The 18272-nt window shown below is 36.1% G+C and overlaps 1 protein-coding gene across 1 annotated transcript in view; it reads left to right on the plus strand.

The window, feature by feature from the left end:
• Positions 1-17768, plus strand: part of LOC129320569 (uncharacterized) — a gene marked incomplete in the record, with an annotated part of 18179 nt that extends 411 nt beyond the window's left edge. The window contains 5 exon segments of the mRNA XM_054966083.1: positions 2632-2748; positions 2900-2989; positions 6506-6648; positions 16390-16648; positions 17360-17768. Coding sequence (XP_054822058.1) covers positions 2632-2748; positions 2900-2989; positions 6506-6648; positions 16390-16648; positions 17360-17512 — 762 coding nt within the window.
• Between the last annotated feature and the right edge of the window lie 504 nt (positions 17769-18272).

Genomic DNA, 18272 nt, shown 5'->3' on the forward strand with positions numbered 1-18272 from the left:
ACATGAGGGTTTATGAGTCTATGGTGATGCCATTTAGGCTCACTAATGCACCTGCAACTTTTTCAACATGAATTCTATTTTTGAAGCTTTCTTACGATGACTTCATATTAGTATTGTTTGATGACATTTTGGTCTATAGTCTAGATCGGCAGACTTGTTTAGTGCTTTTGAAAAAGACTCTTTCAGCTTTGCAACCAAATCAGCTATTTTCTTTTTTTTTAAAAGAAAAAACTTTCTTTTTTTAATAGAAAAATCACCTTTTTTTTTTTGGGGGAAAAAGTCAGTTCTATTAAATTTTTTATGATCTTTTATTTGAACTTCTGAAAATAATAGAATTTGAATAAAAGAAAGAAGAAGCAAATTTGCGATTATTTTGCCAAGTTGCTTTGTGTAGCTTTTGAAAGTAATTCAATGTGATCGGACAAGAGAGACTGCCATAAAAAAATATAGAGATATATGAGGGTAGCATAAATATATATATATATATATATTTATGAATAAAGATCCATGATGATATCAAAAATAAAAACTCAACTAAATAATAATCACTTTTTATTATCATAACCAAACATAAAATAATTCAAACTTTTTATAAAATACTGCAAAATAAAATCTCTTTATATAAAATTTCTAAACTAAAAATCAATTTTTTGATCTTGAATGGGCCTTAAGTGTACTTTTGCCGCTACACAAATTGATTATTGGGTCATCTTATTTATGCCCAGGGTGTTCAAGTTGATCCTAAGAAGCTCGATTCTATTGCTTCATGGCCAGAACTTTCTTAATTCGTCATTTGGCGTAGCCTCCTTGGCTTACTATAGGCAATTTGTAAAGACTTATGGGTCTATCAGTGCTTTCTTTGTTTGGTCAATCCAAAGTAAGGAAGCTTTTACTACCCTTAAGCAAGCCAGGATGTCACCGCCACTACTTGCTTTGCCTAATTTTGATGATACTTTTGGCATTGATGAAAACTGATGCTTCTGATCATGGTTTAGGGGCTGTCCTTTCTCACAATGGCCATCTGTCAGCTTTTGCTGGCAAGGCTCTTTCCTCTCATAAAAAATATCCTTGTCCTATACACGAGTGTGAACTTATGGCCATTGTTTTAGCTGTTAAACAAAAGCATTCTTATTTATGGGGTCGCAAGTTTGTCATTAAAACTGTTCATTTGCCTTTGAAACATTATTGGAGTTGTGAGATGTCAGTCTATAGCAATCCGGATGGCTGCATTAAGTTGTGGGGGTTGCATTATGAGATTGTTTACTGCAAAGGGAGTGATAATACTGTTGTGGATTCCCTTTCTAGATGATTTAAGGTTCTTTCCTTGGCTTTGTCTACTCCACAATTTTACCTCTTGATGAGAGAGCAAGGGATTCATGGTTGACTGATGATGGGTTACAGTAGCTGATTTGGGCTTGGAAGTGGATCTTATGTCTCATCTTGAACATACTTGGGAGCATCAGCTACTTAAATGAAAGGGCAAGCTTCTTGTTAGGAGCTGATTGTGGGCTTAGCACGGATTTACTTATTATCATGCTGATAGAATTGGAGGTCATTGAGGCATACACTCTACCTTTAGATGCATGGCTTCTTTCTTTTGTTGGAAAGGGATGGAAAAAGATGTACGTATTTTTGTGCGTGAATGCAATGCTTGTCAGCAGTTTAAACCTGGATTAGTGTCTCCTGGCTTTCTTCAACCCCTTCCTACTTCTGAAGATGTTTGATTGGAGTTGTCTATGGATCGTATTAGTGGCCTGCTGAAATCCTACTCTAAAACAACTATTTTAGTTGTTGTGGATTGATTGTTTAAAGTGGTTCATTTCATGGCTCTTAAACGTCTTTTCACAGCTCTAGAGGTTGCCCATACTTTTATGGATAATGTAGTTAAGATTCATGGTTTCCTAAGTCTATTGTTACTGATCAGGATCCTCTTTTCTGTGACAAATTCTGGAGAGAACTTTTCTGATTGTATGGTGTTAGACTTCAGTCTTTGTTTGCTTATCATCCTCAAATGAATGGTGAAACTGAACTTCTCAATCAATGCTTGGAAGGCTATCTGAGATGTATGACAAGAGATTTTCCTCAACAGTGAATGGTTGCCTTTTGCTGAATTATGATTATAACACCACCTATCATTCTCTGACCAAAAAAAAAAAAAAAACACCACCTATCATTCTGCTATTGGAATGTCTCTTTTGAAGCTGTTTATAAATCTTCTTCTTTTGTAATTGTTTTTTGTTTTTCGTTTTGACATCTCAATTGTTTAAAAAATAGATGGAACAATTGGTGCTATACTGTTGAGCTAGATTCTTACTATTGAAAGGATTATTTGGTTGGTTATGTGGAGAGAAGAGAAAAGGGGGCGTGTCCTAGTACTTCTGAATTGTTTGTCACGAGCGAAGACCTTCATGCTTACTCTGGTGGGAAGCTTCTTCGGTTATTTTGCTCATATTTAATAAACTTCACAGCCATTTTTTGTCATTTCTACGCTGGTTCCCATCACAAGACATTTTTTTTCTCCCCCACTTTAAAAAAGAAAATTGTTGACTATATTCCTCTTTTCTACAATGAGATTGTGTTATTCAGCTTTACTTGGATCATTTATGTATTTATTTCTTCTGAATTGTAGCCGTTTTTAGTGCATCTGTTTTAGCTGAGATGATGAGGCCAGATAGCTCTTCAACAGTTTCAGTTCTAAGTGGAGAGTCCTTGTCAGCTGAGATTGCTCATAAAATTATGGGTATTCAGGTAAACAATTACTCTAAATGCAGTGTTTCCCTTCATTTTCTCCCCAGCCTTATCTGCCTATTGACTTTCTATATTGATCATGATTAATCTTTTTTCTGGTGCTGTACGTCTGATGAATTTGGACTATGGGTACCGCAAGGAATCTTTCTAGCTTGCTGTTCTTCTGGCATCCGTCTGCCATATTCTGCTGGTTATGTCTGAGGGAGTTCATGATGCTAGCATGTGGCATTTGATGTCAACGGTATCCACTTAAGTCTAATTTGTTGATTATATGTGAAGATACTACAAATCTTGTTCATGATTATGTTTTGTACTATGAAAGGTTTGTAGTTGTGGGCCAAAAAAATAAAATAAAATAAAAGGTGTGCGCGCTATCTCAGTATTTTAATGAACCGTGGTATCATGGGTTTAATCTATTGCAGGAAATAAGATTAGAATGCAATGTAATAGGGAAACAATACCAGAAATCATGTTTAAGATCTATTTCTTTTTGTTACCATTTGGAATGGTTAGTTACTAGTTAATCACCATTAGCAGTATTCTGTTTTTTTGGAGGCGGTTAGATTTTAAATTCTCAAAATGGCACCAAATTCACGTGTTTTGAAAAACTATTCTTTGATTGCTTCTGGTTTTTCAATTCATATCAGCTGTCATGATGTCTGAAGTTTTCTATTTAAATAACCATTGTCAAGATTACTGAGTGGGATAATTTATCATTTTGTTCAAATAAATTACTGGATATAATCTTGAATATTTTTGTTAGGGTTAGAAGATCAAATTGTTTGAAAATATTTCAGTCAATAAATAAGTTAGGAGGTTGAGAATTTTCCCCTTCCTTCCTCTTGTCTATTTATTCTTGTCTGCTCTTAGTCTTGAAAATTAGAAGAAAAAATATTAGAAAAGAAGAAATATTTTCTTCTCCTGTTTTTTTGTTTGTAACAATAGCATTTGGAGATGCTGTAACGACACAATATAAGGTCCTAGTCCTTGATGTGTGTATTATGAGTAAAATCCAAAAACGTCGACAAGTAGTAACACCAAAGATTAGGTGGTGGCAATTAAAAGGTGAGAAGCAAGATATTTTCAAGCGAAATCTTTTGGATAAAGGAATTTGGGATTCTCAGGGAAGTGCTAACATCATATGGGAGGATATGGCTAAAACGATATGGGAGGTTGCAAAAGTAGTTTTGGGAGAATCGAAAGGTTCTGGTCCGAGAGATAAGGAGTCTTGGTGGTGGAATTATAGTGTACAGGACAAATCAAGTATAAGAAGAACTGTTTTAAAGCCATACATTTGTGTGACAATGAGGAAAATTGGGAGAGGTACCGTATGGCTAAGAAGGAAACTAAGAGAGCTGTGGGTGAAGCTCGTTCTAAAGCTTTGAAGAATTTTATAAGAACCTTGAGACGAAGGAAGGAGAGCAAAATATTTATAAGATTGCCAAGAGTAGGGAAAGAAAATCAAGAGATCTAGAACAGGTAAGGTGTATTAAGGATGAAGAGGGAAGAATTTTAGTTACAGATGATGAAATTAAAAATAGATGGGAGACTTATTTTTCTAAACTTTTCAATGATGGAGAGGATTCATCTAGTAACTTGGAGGATTTAGTAACTGGTGAAGGAGAACGAAATTTGTCATTCTATCGAAAAATACGTGATAAGGAGGTAAAGGAAGCTCTTAAGAAAATGGCAAATGGTAGAGCTAACGGACCTGATTGTATATCTATCGAAGCGTGGAAATGTTTAGGTGAAGAAGGGGTGAGATGGTTAACTAAGTTATTTAATGTGATTTTACGGTCCAAGAAAATGCCTGATGAGTGGAGGAGAAGTACATTAATTCCTATTTATAAAAATAGAGGAGATATTCAGAATTGTACTAACTATAGAGGGATTAAACTCATGAGCCACACAATGAAATTGTGGGAGAAAGTAATTGAGCACAGGTTGAGATTGGAGACAAGTATTTCTGAGAATCAATTTGGTTTTATGCCAGGTAGATCAACTACAGAGGCAATTTATCTACTAAGGGGATTAATGGAAAAGTATCGTTGTAAAGATAAAGATCTACACATGGTTTTTATTGATTTGGAAAAAGCTTATGACCGTATACCAAGAGAAGTGCTTTGGAAAGCGTTGGAAAAAAGGGAGTACGGATTGCTTATATTAAAGCCATACAAGATATGTATGAGGGGGTAAAAACTAGTATAAGAACGCCTAGTGGTCAAACAAAGGATTTTCCTATAAAGATTGGACTACATCAGGGATCATCTCTGAGTCCTTATTTGTTCAACTTGATTTTAAATGTTTTGACGGAACATATTCAAGAGGAAATCTCGAAATGTATGCTCTTCGCGGATGATATAGTTCTTATAGCAAAGACAAGAGAAGAGGTTAATTGCAAACTTGAGTTATGGAGGAGGACATTGAAGTCGAAAGGTTTTCGTCTGAGTAGAAGTAAGACGGAATATTTATATTGTAAATTTGGTAAAGGACTATTCGAAAATAATTTGGAAGTGAAATTGGGAGATCAAATTGTACCTCAAGTGGAAAAGTTTAGATATTTGGGAGCCATTATTCAAAATGATGGCGAAATCAGTGGAGATATTTCACATAGAATTCAAGCTGGGTGGTTTAATTGGAGAAAAGCTAAAGGAGTTATTTGTGACCGTAAGGTGCCTAATAAACTTAAAGGAAAGTTTTATCGTACTGCTATCAGACCGGCAATGTTATATAGTAGTGAATGCTGGGCTCTAACGGGACAGCAAGAGCATAAAGTTGGAGTAGCAGAGATGAGAATGTTACGATGGATGTGCGGACATACATGTAAAGATAAAATTCGAAATGAGCACATACGTCAAAAGTGAGGGTGGCACCTATTGAGGAAAAAATGGTAGAAAATCGGTTGAGATGGTTTGGGCATGTACAAAGAAGACCAAGGGAGGCACCAGTGAGAAGAGTGGAACATATAACTTTGAGTCCGATTAAGAGAGGTAGAGGAAGGCCTAAGAGAACACTCTTGGAAGTTGTTGAACGTGATCTCTTAATTAATAATATTTCTAAAAGCTTAATAATTGATAGAGCACAATGGCGTCTTGCAATCCATGTAGCCGACCCCACCTAGTGGGATAAAGGCTTCTTGTTGTTGTTTTAACAATAGCATTTGGAGAAGTTAAATCAATGATTAGTTGACCTCATGTAGCTGACCTTATGTAACAATAGCAGCAGGTGCTGCTGTTCTTCTGGGTATCATTTGGAGAAGTTAAATAACTAGTACGTTGAAGCTACAATCCTTTCTTTCTTTTCTTTCTTTTTTCTTTTTTTCTTCTTAAAAAGGAATGTGCTTTCTCCATTTGTTAATAAAATAAGTGCTTGTTTGGGTAATGCTCAAAAGTATATTCAAACCACATTTGGGATGTGGTTTTCCCAAATCCTACAAATAGTTTGATTCTTCAAATGTACTTTTGCTGTATGCAAACTGAAATCCAAATGGGCCTTAAGATGAATATAGCATTTGATTAATGTCTATTTGCTTTGAAGCTTTGCAAAATATAGATATCCATTTAGATGAACAAGTCTATTGTTGATTCTAGAATAGGGAAATATATTATAACCACTTTTATCCATCTTATTGTCTACAAATTAGCACAGAAGCTGTTTCTAAGCCTCCTTTATGAATTTATTATGACTAATTCTTTTATTCTATTAAGGGCATTGATGTTTTTTCAAGGAGGATCATGTTGTACTTATTATCATACAGGTTGACTTGTTGAAGCATGGCATATCAAACCCTTTCTCCCTCACTTCATTTGTATCCCAGAGCTCAAGTTCGGGGCTTGGAAAAGATAACAAAGTCGCAGAAAGTGAAGAGTACATGGCTACTCCTATTTTTGTGCACACCAAGTAAGACGTGTTCAGCATTTGTAAGAGCAAGAATGAACATAAGTTTCTAATAATTGTTGTAACAGCAATCAAATGTTAACATTATAACAACAACAACAACAACAACAACAACAAGCCTTTATCCCACTAGGTGGGGTCGGCTACATGGATTGCAAGACGCCATTGTGCTCTATCATTTATTAAGCTTTTAGAAATATTATTAATTAAGAGATCACGTTCAACAACTTCCAAGAGTGTTCTCTTAGGCCTTCCTCTACCTCTCTTAATCGGACTCAAAGTTATATGTTCCACTCTTCTCACTGGTGCCTCCCTTGGTCTTCTTTGTACATGCCCAAACCATCTCAACCGATTTTCTACCATTTTTTTTCAATAGGTGCCACCCTCACTTTTTCACGTATGTGCTCATTTCGAATTTTATTTACGTGTATGTCCGCACATCCATCGTAACATTCTCATCTCTGCTACTCCAACTTTATGCTGTTGCTGTCCCGTTAGAGCTCAGCATTCACTACTATATAACATTGCCGGTCTGATAGCAGTACGATAAAACTTTCCTTTAAGTTTATTAGGCACCTTACGGTCACAAATAACTCCTTTAGCTTTTCTCCAATTAAACCACCCAGCTTGAATTCTATGTGAAATATCTCCACTGATTTTGCCATCATTTTGAATAATGGCTCCCAAATATCTAAACTTTTCCACTTGAGGTATAATTTGATCTCCCAATTTCACTTCCAAATTATTTTCGAATAGTCCTTTATCAAATTTACAATATAAATATTCCGTCTTACTTCTACTCAGACGGAAACCTTTCGACTCCAATGTCTTCCTCCATAACTCAAGTTTGCAATTAACCTCTTCTCTTGTCTCTGTTATAAGAACTATATCATCCGCGAAGAGCATACATTTCGGGATTTCCTCTTGAATATGTTCCGTCAAAACATTTAAAATCAAGTTGAACAAATAAGGACTCAGAGATGATCCCTGATGTAGTCCAATCTTTATAGGAAAATCCTTTGTTTGACCACTAGGCGTTCTTATACTAGTTTTTACCCCCTCATACATATCTTGTATGGCTTTAATATAAGCAATCCGTACTCCCTTTTTTTCCAACGCTTTCCAAAGCACTTCTCTTGGTATACGGTCATAAGCTTTTTCCAAATCAATAAAAACCATGTGTAGATCTTTATCTTTACAACGATACTTTTCCATTAATCCCCTTAGTAGATAAATCGCCTCTGTAGTTGATCTACCTGGCATAAAACCAAATTGATTCTCAGAAATACTTGTCTCCAATCTCAACCTGTGCTCAATTACTTTCTCCCACAATTTCATTGTGTGGCTCATGAGTTTAATCCCTCTATAGTTAGTACAATTCTGAATATCTCCTTTATTTTTATAAATAGGAATTAATGTACTTCTCCTCCACTCATCAGGCATTTTCTTGGACCGTAAAATCACATTAAATAACTTAGTTAACCATCTCACCCCTTCTTCACCTAAACATTTCCACGCTTCGATAGATATACAATCAGGTCCGTTAGTTCTACCATTTGCCATTTTCTTAAGAGCTTCTTTTACCTCCTTATCACGTATTTTTCGATAGAATGATAAATTTTGTTCTCCTTCACCAGTTACTAAATCCTCCAAGTTACTAGATGAATCTCTCCATCATTGAAAAGTTTAGAAAAATAAGTCTCCCATCTATTTTTAATTTCATCATCTGTAACTAAAATTCTTCCCTCTTCATCCTTAATACACCTTACCTGTTCTAGATCTCTTGATTTTCTTTCCCTACTCTTGGCAATCTTATAAATATTTTGCTCTCCTTCCTTCGTCTCAAGGTTCTTATAAAATTCTTCAAAAGCTTTAGAACGAGCTTCACCCACAGCTCTCTTAGTTTCCTTCTTAGCCATACGGTACCTCTCCCAATTTTCCTCATTGTTACACAAATGTATGGCTTTAAAACAGTTCTTCTTATACTTGATTTTGTCCTGTACACTATTATTCCACCACCAAGACTCCTTATTTCTCGGACCAGAACCTTTCGATTCTCCCAAAACTACTTTTGCAACCTCCCGTATCTTTTTAGCCATATCCTCCCATATGATGTTAGCACTTCCCTGAGAATCCCAAATTCCTTTATCCAAAAGATTTCGCTTGAAAATATCTTGCTTCTCACCTTTTAATTGCCACCACCTAATCCTTGGTGTTACTACTTGTCGACGTTTTTGGATTTTACTCATAATACACACATCAAGGACTAGGACCCTATGTTGTGTCGTTACAGCATCTCTAGGGATCACCTTACAATTTTTACATAGTTTTCTATCTGTGTTCCTAACCAAAAGAAAATCAATCTGCGACCTTGAGGCTCCACTTTTGTAGGTGATGAGATGCTCATCTCTCTTCTTGAAACAAGTGTTGGCAATCTTAAAATCATACGCCAATGAGAAATCAAGAAGAGTTTGCCTTCATTGTTTAGCTCTCCAAAACCAAAACCACCATGCACCCTCGCATACTGACCAGCTTCCCTCCCGACATGCCCATTAAAGTCTCCTCCAATAAAAATCTTTTCACTCTGTGGTATGTGTCGAATCAACCCCTCCAGATCCTCCCAAAATAATTCCTTAAGACTGGCTTCTGTCCCAACTTGCGGCGCATAAGCGCTAACAATATTAACAGTCTCACGTCCAATTATCATTTTTAAAGAAATAATTCTGTCTCCAATTCTGCTAACTTCTACAACGTTCTTCTTCCACTCCTTATCTATAATGATGCCTACTCCATTGCGTGCACTTACTTTTCTGTATACCGAAGTTTGAAACCTTGAATATCCTTAGCTTCTTCTCCACGCCATTTTGTTTCTTGCAAGCAAAGGATATTGATTTTCCTTTGAATCATAACCCCTACAACCTCTACAGATTTACAATTTAATGTCCCAACATTCCAAGTACCAAATCTAATTTTGCTCTTATGGACTAACTTCTTTAGCCGCGTGCGTCCAGAATGACGCGGTAGCCCTTGCTCATTTAACACTACATCCGGGCGCCGATGCAGCGGTTCTAACTCACTTATCACTGTACTCGAGCCATGCAGCGCGTTACTTACGGGCAACGACCTAGCATTAATCTAGCATTAACATTATAACATTATAACACTTAGGATATATTGCTGTTTTGCTGGCCTAAACAATGCTTGTCTTGAAATTTCAATAGGGGGATCCATCTCTACCCAATCTCTGACATTGATAATTAAACCAATGGCCTCTTAATTACTATTGGTTTCTGAAGTTGTTGATCTGTGGAATATTTCCTGTTGAAGATTTTGAAAAATTGTATTTCTCATTCTCCTGAATAGTGATTTTCATCCAAATATATACACCAAGATTAGTAAATACTCATAAAAGCTATACAATCAGAATATAATTAGAACAATAAAAAATAAAATATTCCCACACAACCCTTGAAGTTGGATCATACATATTAATCATGTCCAACTTGCTTATGCATTCATTGAAGTTCTCTCTTCTAAGTCTGTTGGTTAAGACAACAGCAACTTGCTTCTCTAATAGAACAAATATTAGGCACACTACTTTTGCTTTCAATCTGTTCCTTGATGAAATGTCTATCCACTTCAACTTGTTTTGTTCTATCATGCTGGACGAGATTATGAGATATGCCTATGGTTGCCTTGCTATCAGAATAAAACTTAGATAACTTAATAGGCAATTCCACACCAACTTGTAGTTCTTAGTTAGCCATAGCATCCCCGTTTCACCTAAACATTTCAACACTTCAATATGGATATTGTTAGGTCTAATGGCTATACAGTTTTCCATTTTGTTAAGAGCTTCCTTAACTTTGGTATCACTAATCCTTCGATAAAACGTCAAATTTTGTTCTCCTTCTTGGGTTAGTAAATCCCTCAAGTCACTATACAAGCTCTCTCTATGATTGAAGAACTTGAAAAAGTAGGCCTCCCTTTGTTCTTTAATATCACCATCTCTAACCAAAACTTTTCCTTCTTCATCCTACTTTATGCAACTTACTAGCTCCAAATGTTTTGATTTTCTTTCATCCTACTTTATCCAAATCTTTGTAGTCTTATAAATTTTTTGTTCTCAACCCTTTGTCCCTAGAACATTGTAAAATTCTTCAAATGCTTTAGAATGTGCTTCACTCATTATTTTCTTTGTTTTTTTTCTTAACCATGCGATACTTCTGATTTTCAACATTATTGCACAAATGTATGGCTCTAAAATCATCCTTTTTATGTTTGACTTTCTATGGGAATATTGGGTAGTTATTGTACAGATTTATTAGTAAAACGAGACTTCATTAGTCTTTACTCTATTGTCTGCTCTCTTGCGCGCGCGCGCGCACACACACCCACCCACACCACACGCACACGCACGCACGCACGCACGCACCTACCCACCCACCCGACTCCTTATTTTGCTTGTAATCTGACTTGGCTATTCAGCAATAGTAATTCAGTCCCATTTGTAGTTTATTTTCTGTTTTTTGCTTGTTTTAAACTTACTAGAGTAGAGGGCTCTATCATTTGGTATCAATGAAGGTCAATTCGAGAGGCGAAAAATATGGCAAACCTGCTAGCAGACTTGTAACAATAGTAGCGAAGATGCCAGAACTAATGAAGAATATGGTGGAAAGAATGGAAGGGATGCAGAGAACATTAGAGAAGTGTACAAGGCTTTTAGACAAAAGGAATGTGTGTATTGAAATAGAGAACAAATAGAGAACATGCTTTTAGAGTAGAGGGCTCCATCACAACCCATTCAATTCTTACCAAAACAATTCCTTAAGATGGGCTTTTACTCCTACCTGAGGTGCATACTTGCTAATAATATTGATTGTATCACCTTTTGTATGTGGAAGTAAAATAGGTGGTTCTCTTCCACAAACAATCTTGAAAGGAGTTGATCCAAAAGAGGGTTTTGCCCCGTGTAAAATTTGGCTTCATGCTTTAGGATGTTCTTGTGAAAAGCATCTCATGTAGGTCCCTAGACAATGGTTGACAACTTTTGTTTACCCGTAAGTTTGAGGATGATATGCAGTACTCATCCTCAATTGAGTGCCACTGAGACGGAAGAGCTCTTGCCAAAAAACACTTAAGATGAGGTCATAATCAGAAATGACTGATTTAGGGATGCCATAAAGTTGTACCACGTCTTTGCAAAAGATAGCAGCCACTGTTTTACCGTTGATAGGTGTCTATATGGAGGGCAAGGAAGTGGCTGTATTTGCTGAAACAGTCAACCACCACAAGGAGTGTATCCATCCCATTAGATTTACGCAACCCTGTAATGAAATCCATAGAAATCTCTTCCCAAATGTTTTCTGGAACACTCAAAGGTTGCAAAAGTCCAGCAAGAGGATGAGGTTGATATTTTTTCTGTTGACAACTGTTGCAATTTTGGACAAATGTTTTCACCTCATTCTTCATGTTTCTCCAGTAAAAATGCTGTTGCAGGCATTTGAGGGTTTTAAGATGACCCCAATGACCACCCATAAGTGAAGTATGTGCTTCAACAATGAATCTGGTACTCAGATCAGTGGGTACTGGTATAACCAGTTGGTCCTTGTAATAGTTTGCCAGAAGACAAGACAAAATGCAGCACTGAGGTGGGATCTGGTTGGAGTCAAGAGGTAATTGCTGCAGTGCAGGCATCTTGCTGTAGTGTGGAGCAAAGATCATCAAAATGTGAGGCCAGAGAAAAAAATTCAGTAGAATGAGATCATCGTGATAAAGCATCAGCCCTTGATTAGATATGCCAGTCTTGAATACAATGGCAAATTCAAATGCAAGTAATTTCACCAACAACCTCTTCTATTCTGGAGTTGTAACCCTTTGTTCCAGCAAGTAGTAGAGACTGTGTTGGTTAGTATGCACTTCAAACTTCCTTCCCAACAGATAGTGGTATCATTTCTACAAAGTGGACACCAAAGCAAGCAAGTCTCTATCATAAAAAGACTTGTATCTATTGGAGAACGACAATCCTTTGCTAAAGTAGGCAATAGGATGCCCTTTTTGCAAAACAGCCCCTATTCTTGTTGATAAAGCATCACATTCAACAATAAATGGCTTAGTAAAGTCTGGAAGTCTCAAAACCAGAGCAGTAGTAAGAGCTTGCTTGAGGTTGTTGTAGGCAATGATGGCACCAGCATCCCAATGGAAAGAGTCCCTCTTTGTAAGGTCTGTCAGGGGTTTAGCCACTTGGCCATAATGATGAACAAAGGGTTGATAATATCCAGTAAGGCCCCAAAAACCACGGTGTTCATTCACATTTTGTGGAATAGGCCATTCCTTCACTATTGTAATTTTCTCCGCATCCACTGAAATGACTCCATTTCTAATCACGTGCCTCAAATAGGATATTTCTGTTTGATCAAAGCAAAAACTTTTTTGGATTAGCAAAAAATTCATGGTGTTGCAAGGTTTGTATGACAATACACAAATGGGCCATATGCTCCTGAAAGTTACAGACATAAACTAACATGTCATCGAAGAAGACTAGAATAAATTTTCTGAGAAAAGGACGTAACATGTCATTCACTGCATCTTGGAAGGTAGAAGGTGCATTTGATGACCGAAAGGCATGACAATAAACTCATAATGGCCAAAATGGGTACTAAAGGAAGTTTTGTATATATCTTCTAGGAGAATACGAATCTGGTGGTAACCAGAATGCAAGTAAATTTTTGGGGAAAAAAAAAAAGAGGCTTCATGTAGTTAATCTTTGAGTTCATCAATGCAAGGGTTAGGGTACTTATCTAGAATAGTAATACATTTGAGTTCCCCGTAGTCAATGAAAAGAAGCCAAGATTTGTCCTTCTTCTCCACCAAAAGTACTGGACTAACAAAAGGGCTTACACTAGGGTGGAAAAACCCTTTTGACAACAATTCCTCAACATGTCTCAATCTCATCCTTTTGACTGTGAGGCTGGCTGTAGGGTCTAATATTTGGAGGGACTGCTCCTAGGAATAAAGGAATGGCATGGCAATGATCACATATGGGTGGTAAGTGGGCTGGTTGTGTAAAAACAGCTGCAAATGTACTGAGTAAATCCTTTAAATAATGTTCTCGCCAAGAAATTGCGTATTCAACTGAAAAACTCTGCAGTGAAGTGATGGTTGCTGATTTAGGAGGGATTCGTTGCAACTTATAGTGCTTTCCATTTACCCAAAATATCATAAACATCTTTTGCCAATTAGCCTGAACAGTGTTTAAAGATGCCAACTACTTGATCCCCTTGACCAATTCTGCACCACCAATAGGGAAAGGGTAGAAATCATCTCTAATAATCAAGCTCTGTACTCGAAGCTCTTTCCAATTTAGCACCCAAAAAGGAGGACTTTCTTGAACTGAAAGTTGTAATTCTGCCACTAATTTTTCTGAAATAAAGTTGTGTAGATCCACTATCAATCAAAATGAGGATAGATTTTGATTTCATAGTTCCCTGCAGTTTCATAATTGCCGTAGAAGATGGCATGAGAGAAAATCTGCTATTTTAGACTCTGGAGCATCTTCCATGTCGGTGAAAGTGGGCATAGGAATTTCTTTATCATCGGTGAGTTCCATCAGTTTAAGGGTAGGAACTTTTCGTTTACGTCCAGGCATAAATTTTACGCCACGATCAAATCAAAATTCCTTGTCTCTTGTTAACTGCCTGTCAGTTTCTGGAATTAATGGGGAAGTGGTAACTGCTGAGGAACCAGTAACTGACGTAGGTAATTGTCTCTGGGAGTTATTGGAAGTTCCAGTAACTGATAAGGGTATTTGCTTCTGTAAATTAGTTTTACTATCTCTCATTGTATAACTGTCTTCTCCTGCACGTGTCCCTTAAAACCTAGAGTTTGGTTTGCTTCTAATTCTAAAGCGAGACTGTTAGCCTTGTAAACGGACATGACCTGTGAATTTTAACATCAACCTGCAACTCTTCTTATAACCCATTAATGAAAACTCCCAGTAGGCAATGTTTGGGCAATCTATGGACCCTGGCCGATCGCTTAGTAAATTCTTGGTGGTATTCTTGTACAGTACCAGTTTGTTTAATACTACATAAGTAAACATCAGGACTTTGAAATTCTGCTTGGCTAAAGTGTTCTTGAAAAACTTGAATTAATTCATCCCAATGTCTTAGAGTTCTTCTTGAAGTAACCATGTGTGAAGACATCTAATGCTCAACTACCAAACTCATTGCTGCAACATCAACTTTTATGATAGTAGCAAAAATCTTTTCTGCCTTCATGATCTAGCCATGTCGATCCTCACCTTCAAACTTAGGAGATTCAACTTTAGAATGGGGACGCTTACTTGGAAATTTACTCCTCTCTGGGTTTTCCTGATCTTCATCTTCATTGTCTTCATGAATTTGTTTGTTAGTATTGCTACTACCTCCCATTGCCTTTGTGTGTGATTTTGAATGCTTTAGTTCAGACACTTCAACATCCAGGTTGTTTAATTTGGACATGATTGCAGATAATTCTTGGTCAAGATGATTAGTAGAAAAAGGATTGACAGACTCATAAGGAGTAGGGGAATTGCAGAGTGATTCTGAGTTGGGCTTAGGAAGGATGGTTTCATTATTGTAAGGTGAATTGCGTGTGGTAACCATGTTATCCCAGCAGGCTGAGATGGAATGGCTCTAATACCAAATTGGTAGAAACTTGATAGGAAAATATTGAACAGTAGAGAAAGAAAAGAGGAAATGAATGAGGAAGAGGAGGAGGAAAAATTCTAGAATCAGAATTCTTAGAAGTAGGAGAATCTCCAAAAATCACTGAATAACTTCATTCATGCCCTTGACAAATTATGTAATAGGATATTTACAGTTTGATATTTACTATGTCCTAAATACATGAAACTAATAATAGTACAAGGTAACTAACACGAGCCACTTAAAAAGAGTCCTAAACATAAAACACAAATATTAAAATCATGTAATCCTAAACTGAATCTTCATCAGAAGTGGGACTGCCACATATTTTCCTAATGTAAACTAGAAATGGACATTGGTGGTTCCTATTAGACTGGTGGCTACCTCATTAATCATTTATCATGTTCGTACAAGTTGGATGAGAATTTCTTGATTGTCAGCACGTACTTATGCCATAATGTGTTCAACTCTAGTTTTCCTAATTTCTTCAACTTTTCCAAATTTATGCATATTTATCTATTCTTAGAAGTTGCTGATTCAGATGCCAAATGATGTAATACAGATTTCTATGGCCAACAGACAGAAACATAGGTGAGAACTAGATTATGTGACATTCTTCCCTTTGGAATTATGCTCTTTCCTCCCTTCCAAATCTCCTTTATGATATTCTAGCCCTTTCCAATGGCAGAAGCCTCAGAATTTATGTTCCATATCTTCACCAACCCTTTTGTCATCAAGATTCTGCAGTTGAAACCCTGTTAGAGAATATGGTTATTTATAACTGCAACATGGTTTGTTTGGTGTTGATTAAGCGTAATAATGCCATGTGGCTGCATGGTTATTGTTGGACTCCATTTTGTTTCAGTTCATTTGTATTTCATTGAGCAATTTGTTGATGTTGATTTAAGTTACTGGTTGATTTCATTCCTTGTTAATGTTGCCTCTGTTACTACTTGTTTGGCGGGGTTTCCTGGTTGCTATTATTATTTTGCGATGTGTATCTGATTGTTCAACTTTGGTTGGGAAGAATTAACGTGTTTCCTTTTGACTTCTCTAGGGTGCAGGACCAGGACGCAACTCCTCAAAATTTTGTGCTATTGAAGAAGGCACTCTTGAAGTATTTTGATACATGTTCATTTGTGAAGAATCACAGAACCGTGCCTCCTGAGAGAGACCCTGCCGTCGTTCATAATAACCAATTGGATTCTAACATGCCAAATATACATTTGCATATGATACCATTGAAGAGAAGGGATGAAAATACTAGAGCTCAACACGAGAGTTTCATCTCTGCACTATGGAAACTAAGAGATCAGGTCTCTCTCAATATGGACATTCTTTTTTATCAAGTTTTATACTTCCCCAATTTGTCGTTATTATTTGTTTTTTGGAATAAAACATGGAGTCATATATTAATGGATTAAATTGGAAAATTAGCCTATAAACTATAGATCTAAGAGTATTTGGGAGCTAAACTCATTTTAATAATATTCCCTTTCAACTTTTGAAAATTGTGTAATCTAACTTCTATTGATAACAAAACTTAACATTAACCGTTGGTTGATCATGATAGAAAAGGACCTCAAAATTATTAAAATGGACAAAAAATGACAGACAATGACCCAAAGAATTAAGAAAATTTTATTGGTCTTTTTTTGTAATTTTTGATGTCATTGTCTAGTTACCTAATAATTAAAGTTAACTCATATTAATGATAGGGGTTTGATTGTATCATTTTTAAAAGTTAAAGAAAAATATTGTAAAAAACTGAGTTTAGGTTCTCAAGTTGTCACTTACTTTTTTACCCTATATTTATAATTATCAAAAATTAGTACAAAGGCATCAAAATAAACCTATGTCCCCGCATCATCCACCACCTTGTTGCAATAAGGTGGTGTGCGGTTGATCAAAGGAACAAATATTTCTCTCTAAACAATGTTGTTATTGTTTATAGATCCATGAAACTCACTCGGTGTTGGATAAACTTTGGATAACAATATTGTAGTCTTGTGTTTAAACCTTTTCAGATTTTATCCATGAAGTCTCCATCTTCGATGAGGCCTGTGTCTGAACGTGAATGGTTGAAGAATTCTGCCAAGGTATGGGAGCAAGTAAGGAACTCTCCGATAATATTGGAGTATTGCAGAACACTGCAACAATCGGGTCTCTTTAAGAGGTAGCAGACTTGAGTCTCCCAAGTGGTTATATATATATATTTTAAAGAAAAATATTTGTTGCCGTCTATGAAATTCAATCATGGCTGTGTTTTATGGATTTTATTTTTGTAACAGTTTTAAAGCATTTTCCCCCATGTTTACTTCTATGCTTGATTCATTCGTTTTTGGAATTGTTTCCTCACTCTGTCTGAAGCGTGACTTTGGATTGAAATGTTCAAATAACTTATTTATTAATCAAATTATGTAGATTTTTCTTGAATTTTATCAAGTTACATATTTTATTATGTTTGTGCAAACCGCTCAAAAAACCTTTTGTGTGTGTGATACATTTTAGAATAATTTTAAAATCGCTTCACTACACTCTTTCCAATGACTAAAATATATACTTTTTAACTAATCAAAATGGAGGTATTTGGTTATAAATATAAAATATGAACTAAGTCGTAATCTGATGTTGTGTTGTATAAGGGTTAAGGTGCAAAAATATTATAAAGTGTGTTGCAAGAAGATGATGACATTTTTAAGAATAGTGTGATTTTATCTATCAATTCTCAAAAAGAGTGTAAAACTAAAATAAAAGTTGTGCCGTGTAAATGTGTTGGGGGAAAATGATCTAAAATAAAAACTTACAATGAAAAATGTTGGCAGTAAAGGTTGAAATTTTATTTGACCCAATGTTTAAATGAGAAAATAAATGTGTTCAAGTTTGTCTGGGTTTGTTTTATTTTGTTTACAGTCTGTTAACACACTTCGATTTAAAACT

Source organism: Prosopis cineraria, unplaced genomic scaffold (genome assembly GCF_029017545.1).
Source record: "Prosopis cineraria cultivar Desert tree isolate PC_DT_omini unplaced genomic scaffold, ASM2901754v1 PC9, whole genome shotgun sequence".
Classification (NCBI taxonomy): domain Eukaryota; kingdom Viridiplantae; phylum Streptophyta; class Magnoliopsida; order Fabales; family Fabaceae; genus Prosopis; species Prosopis cineraria.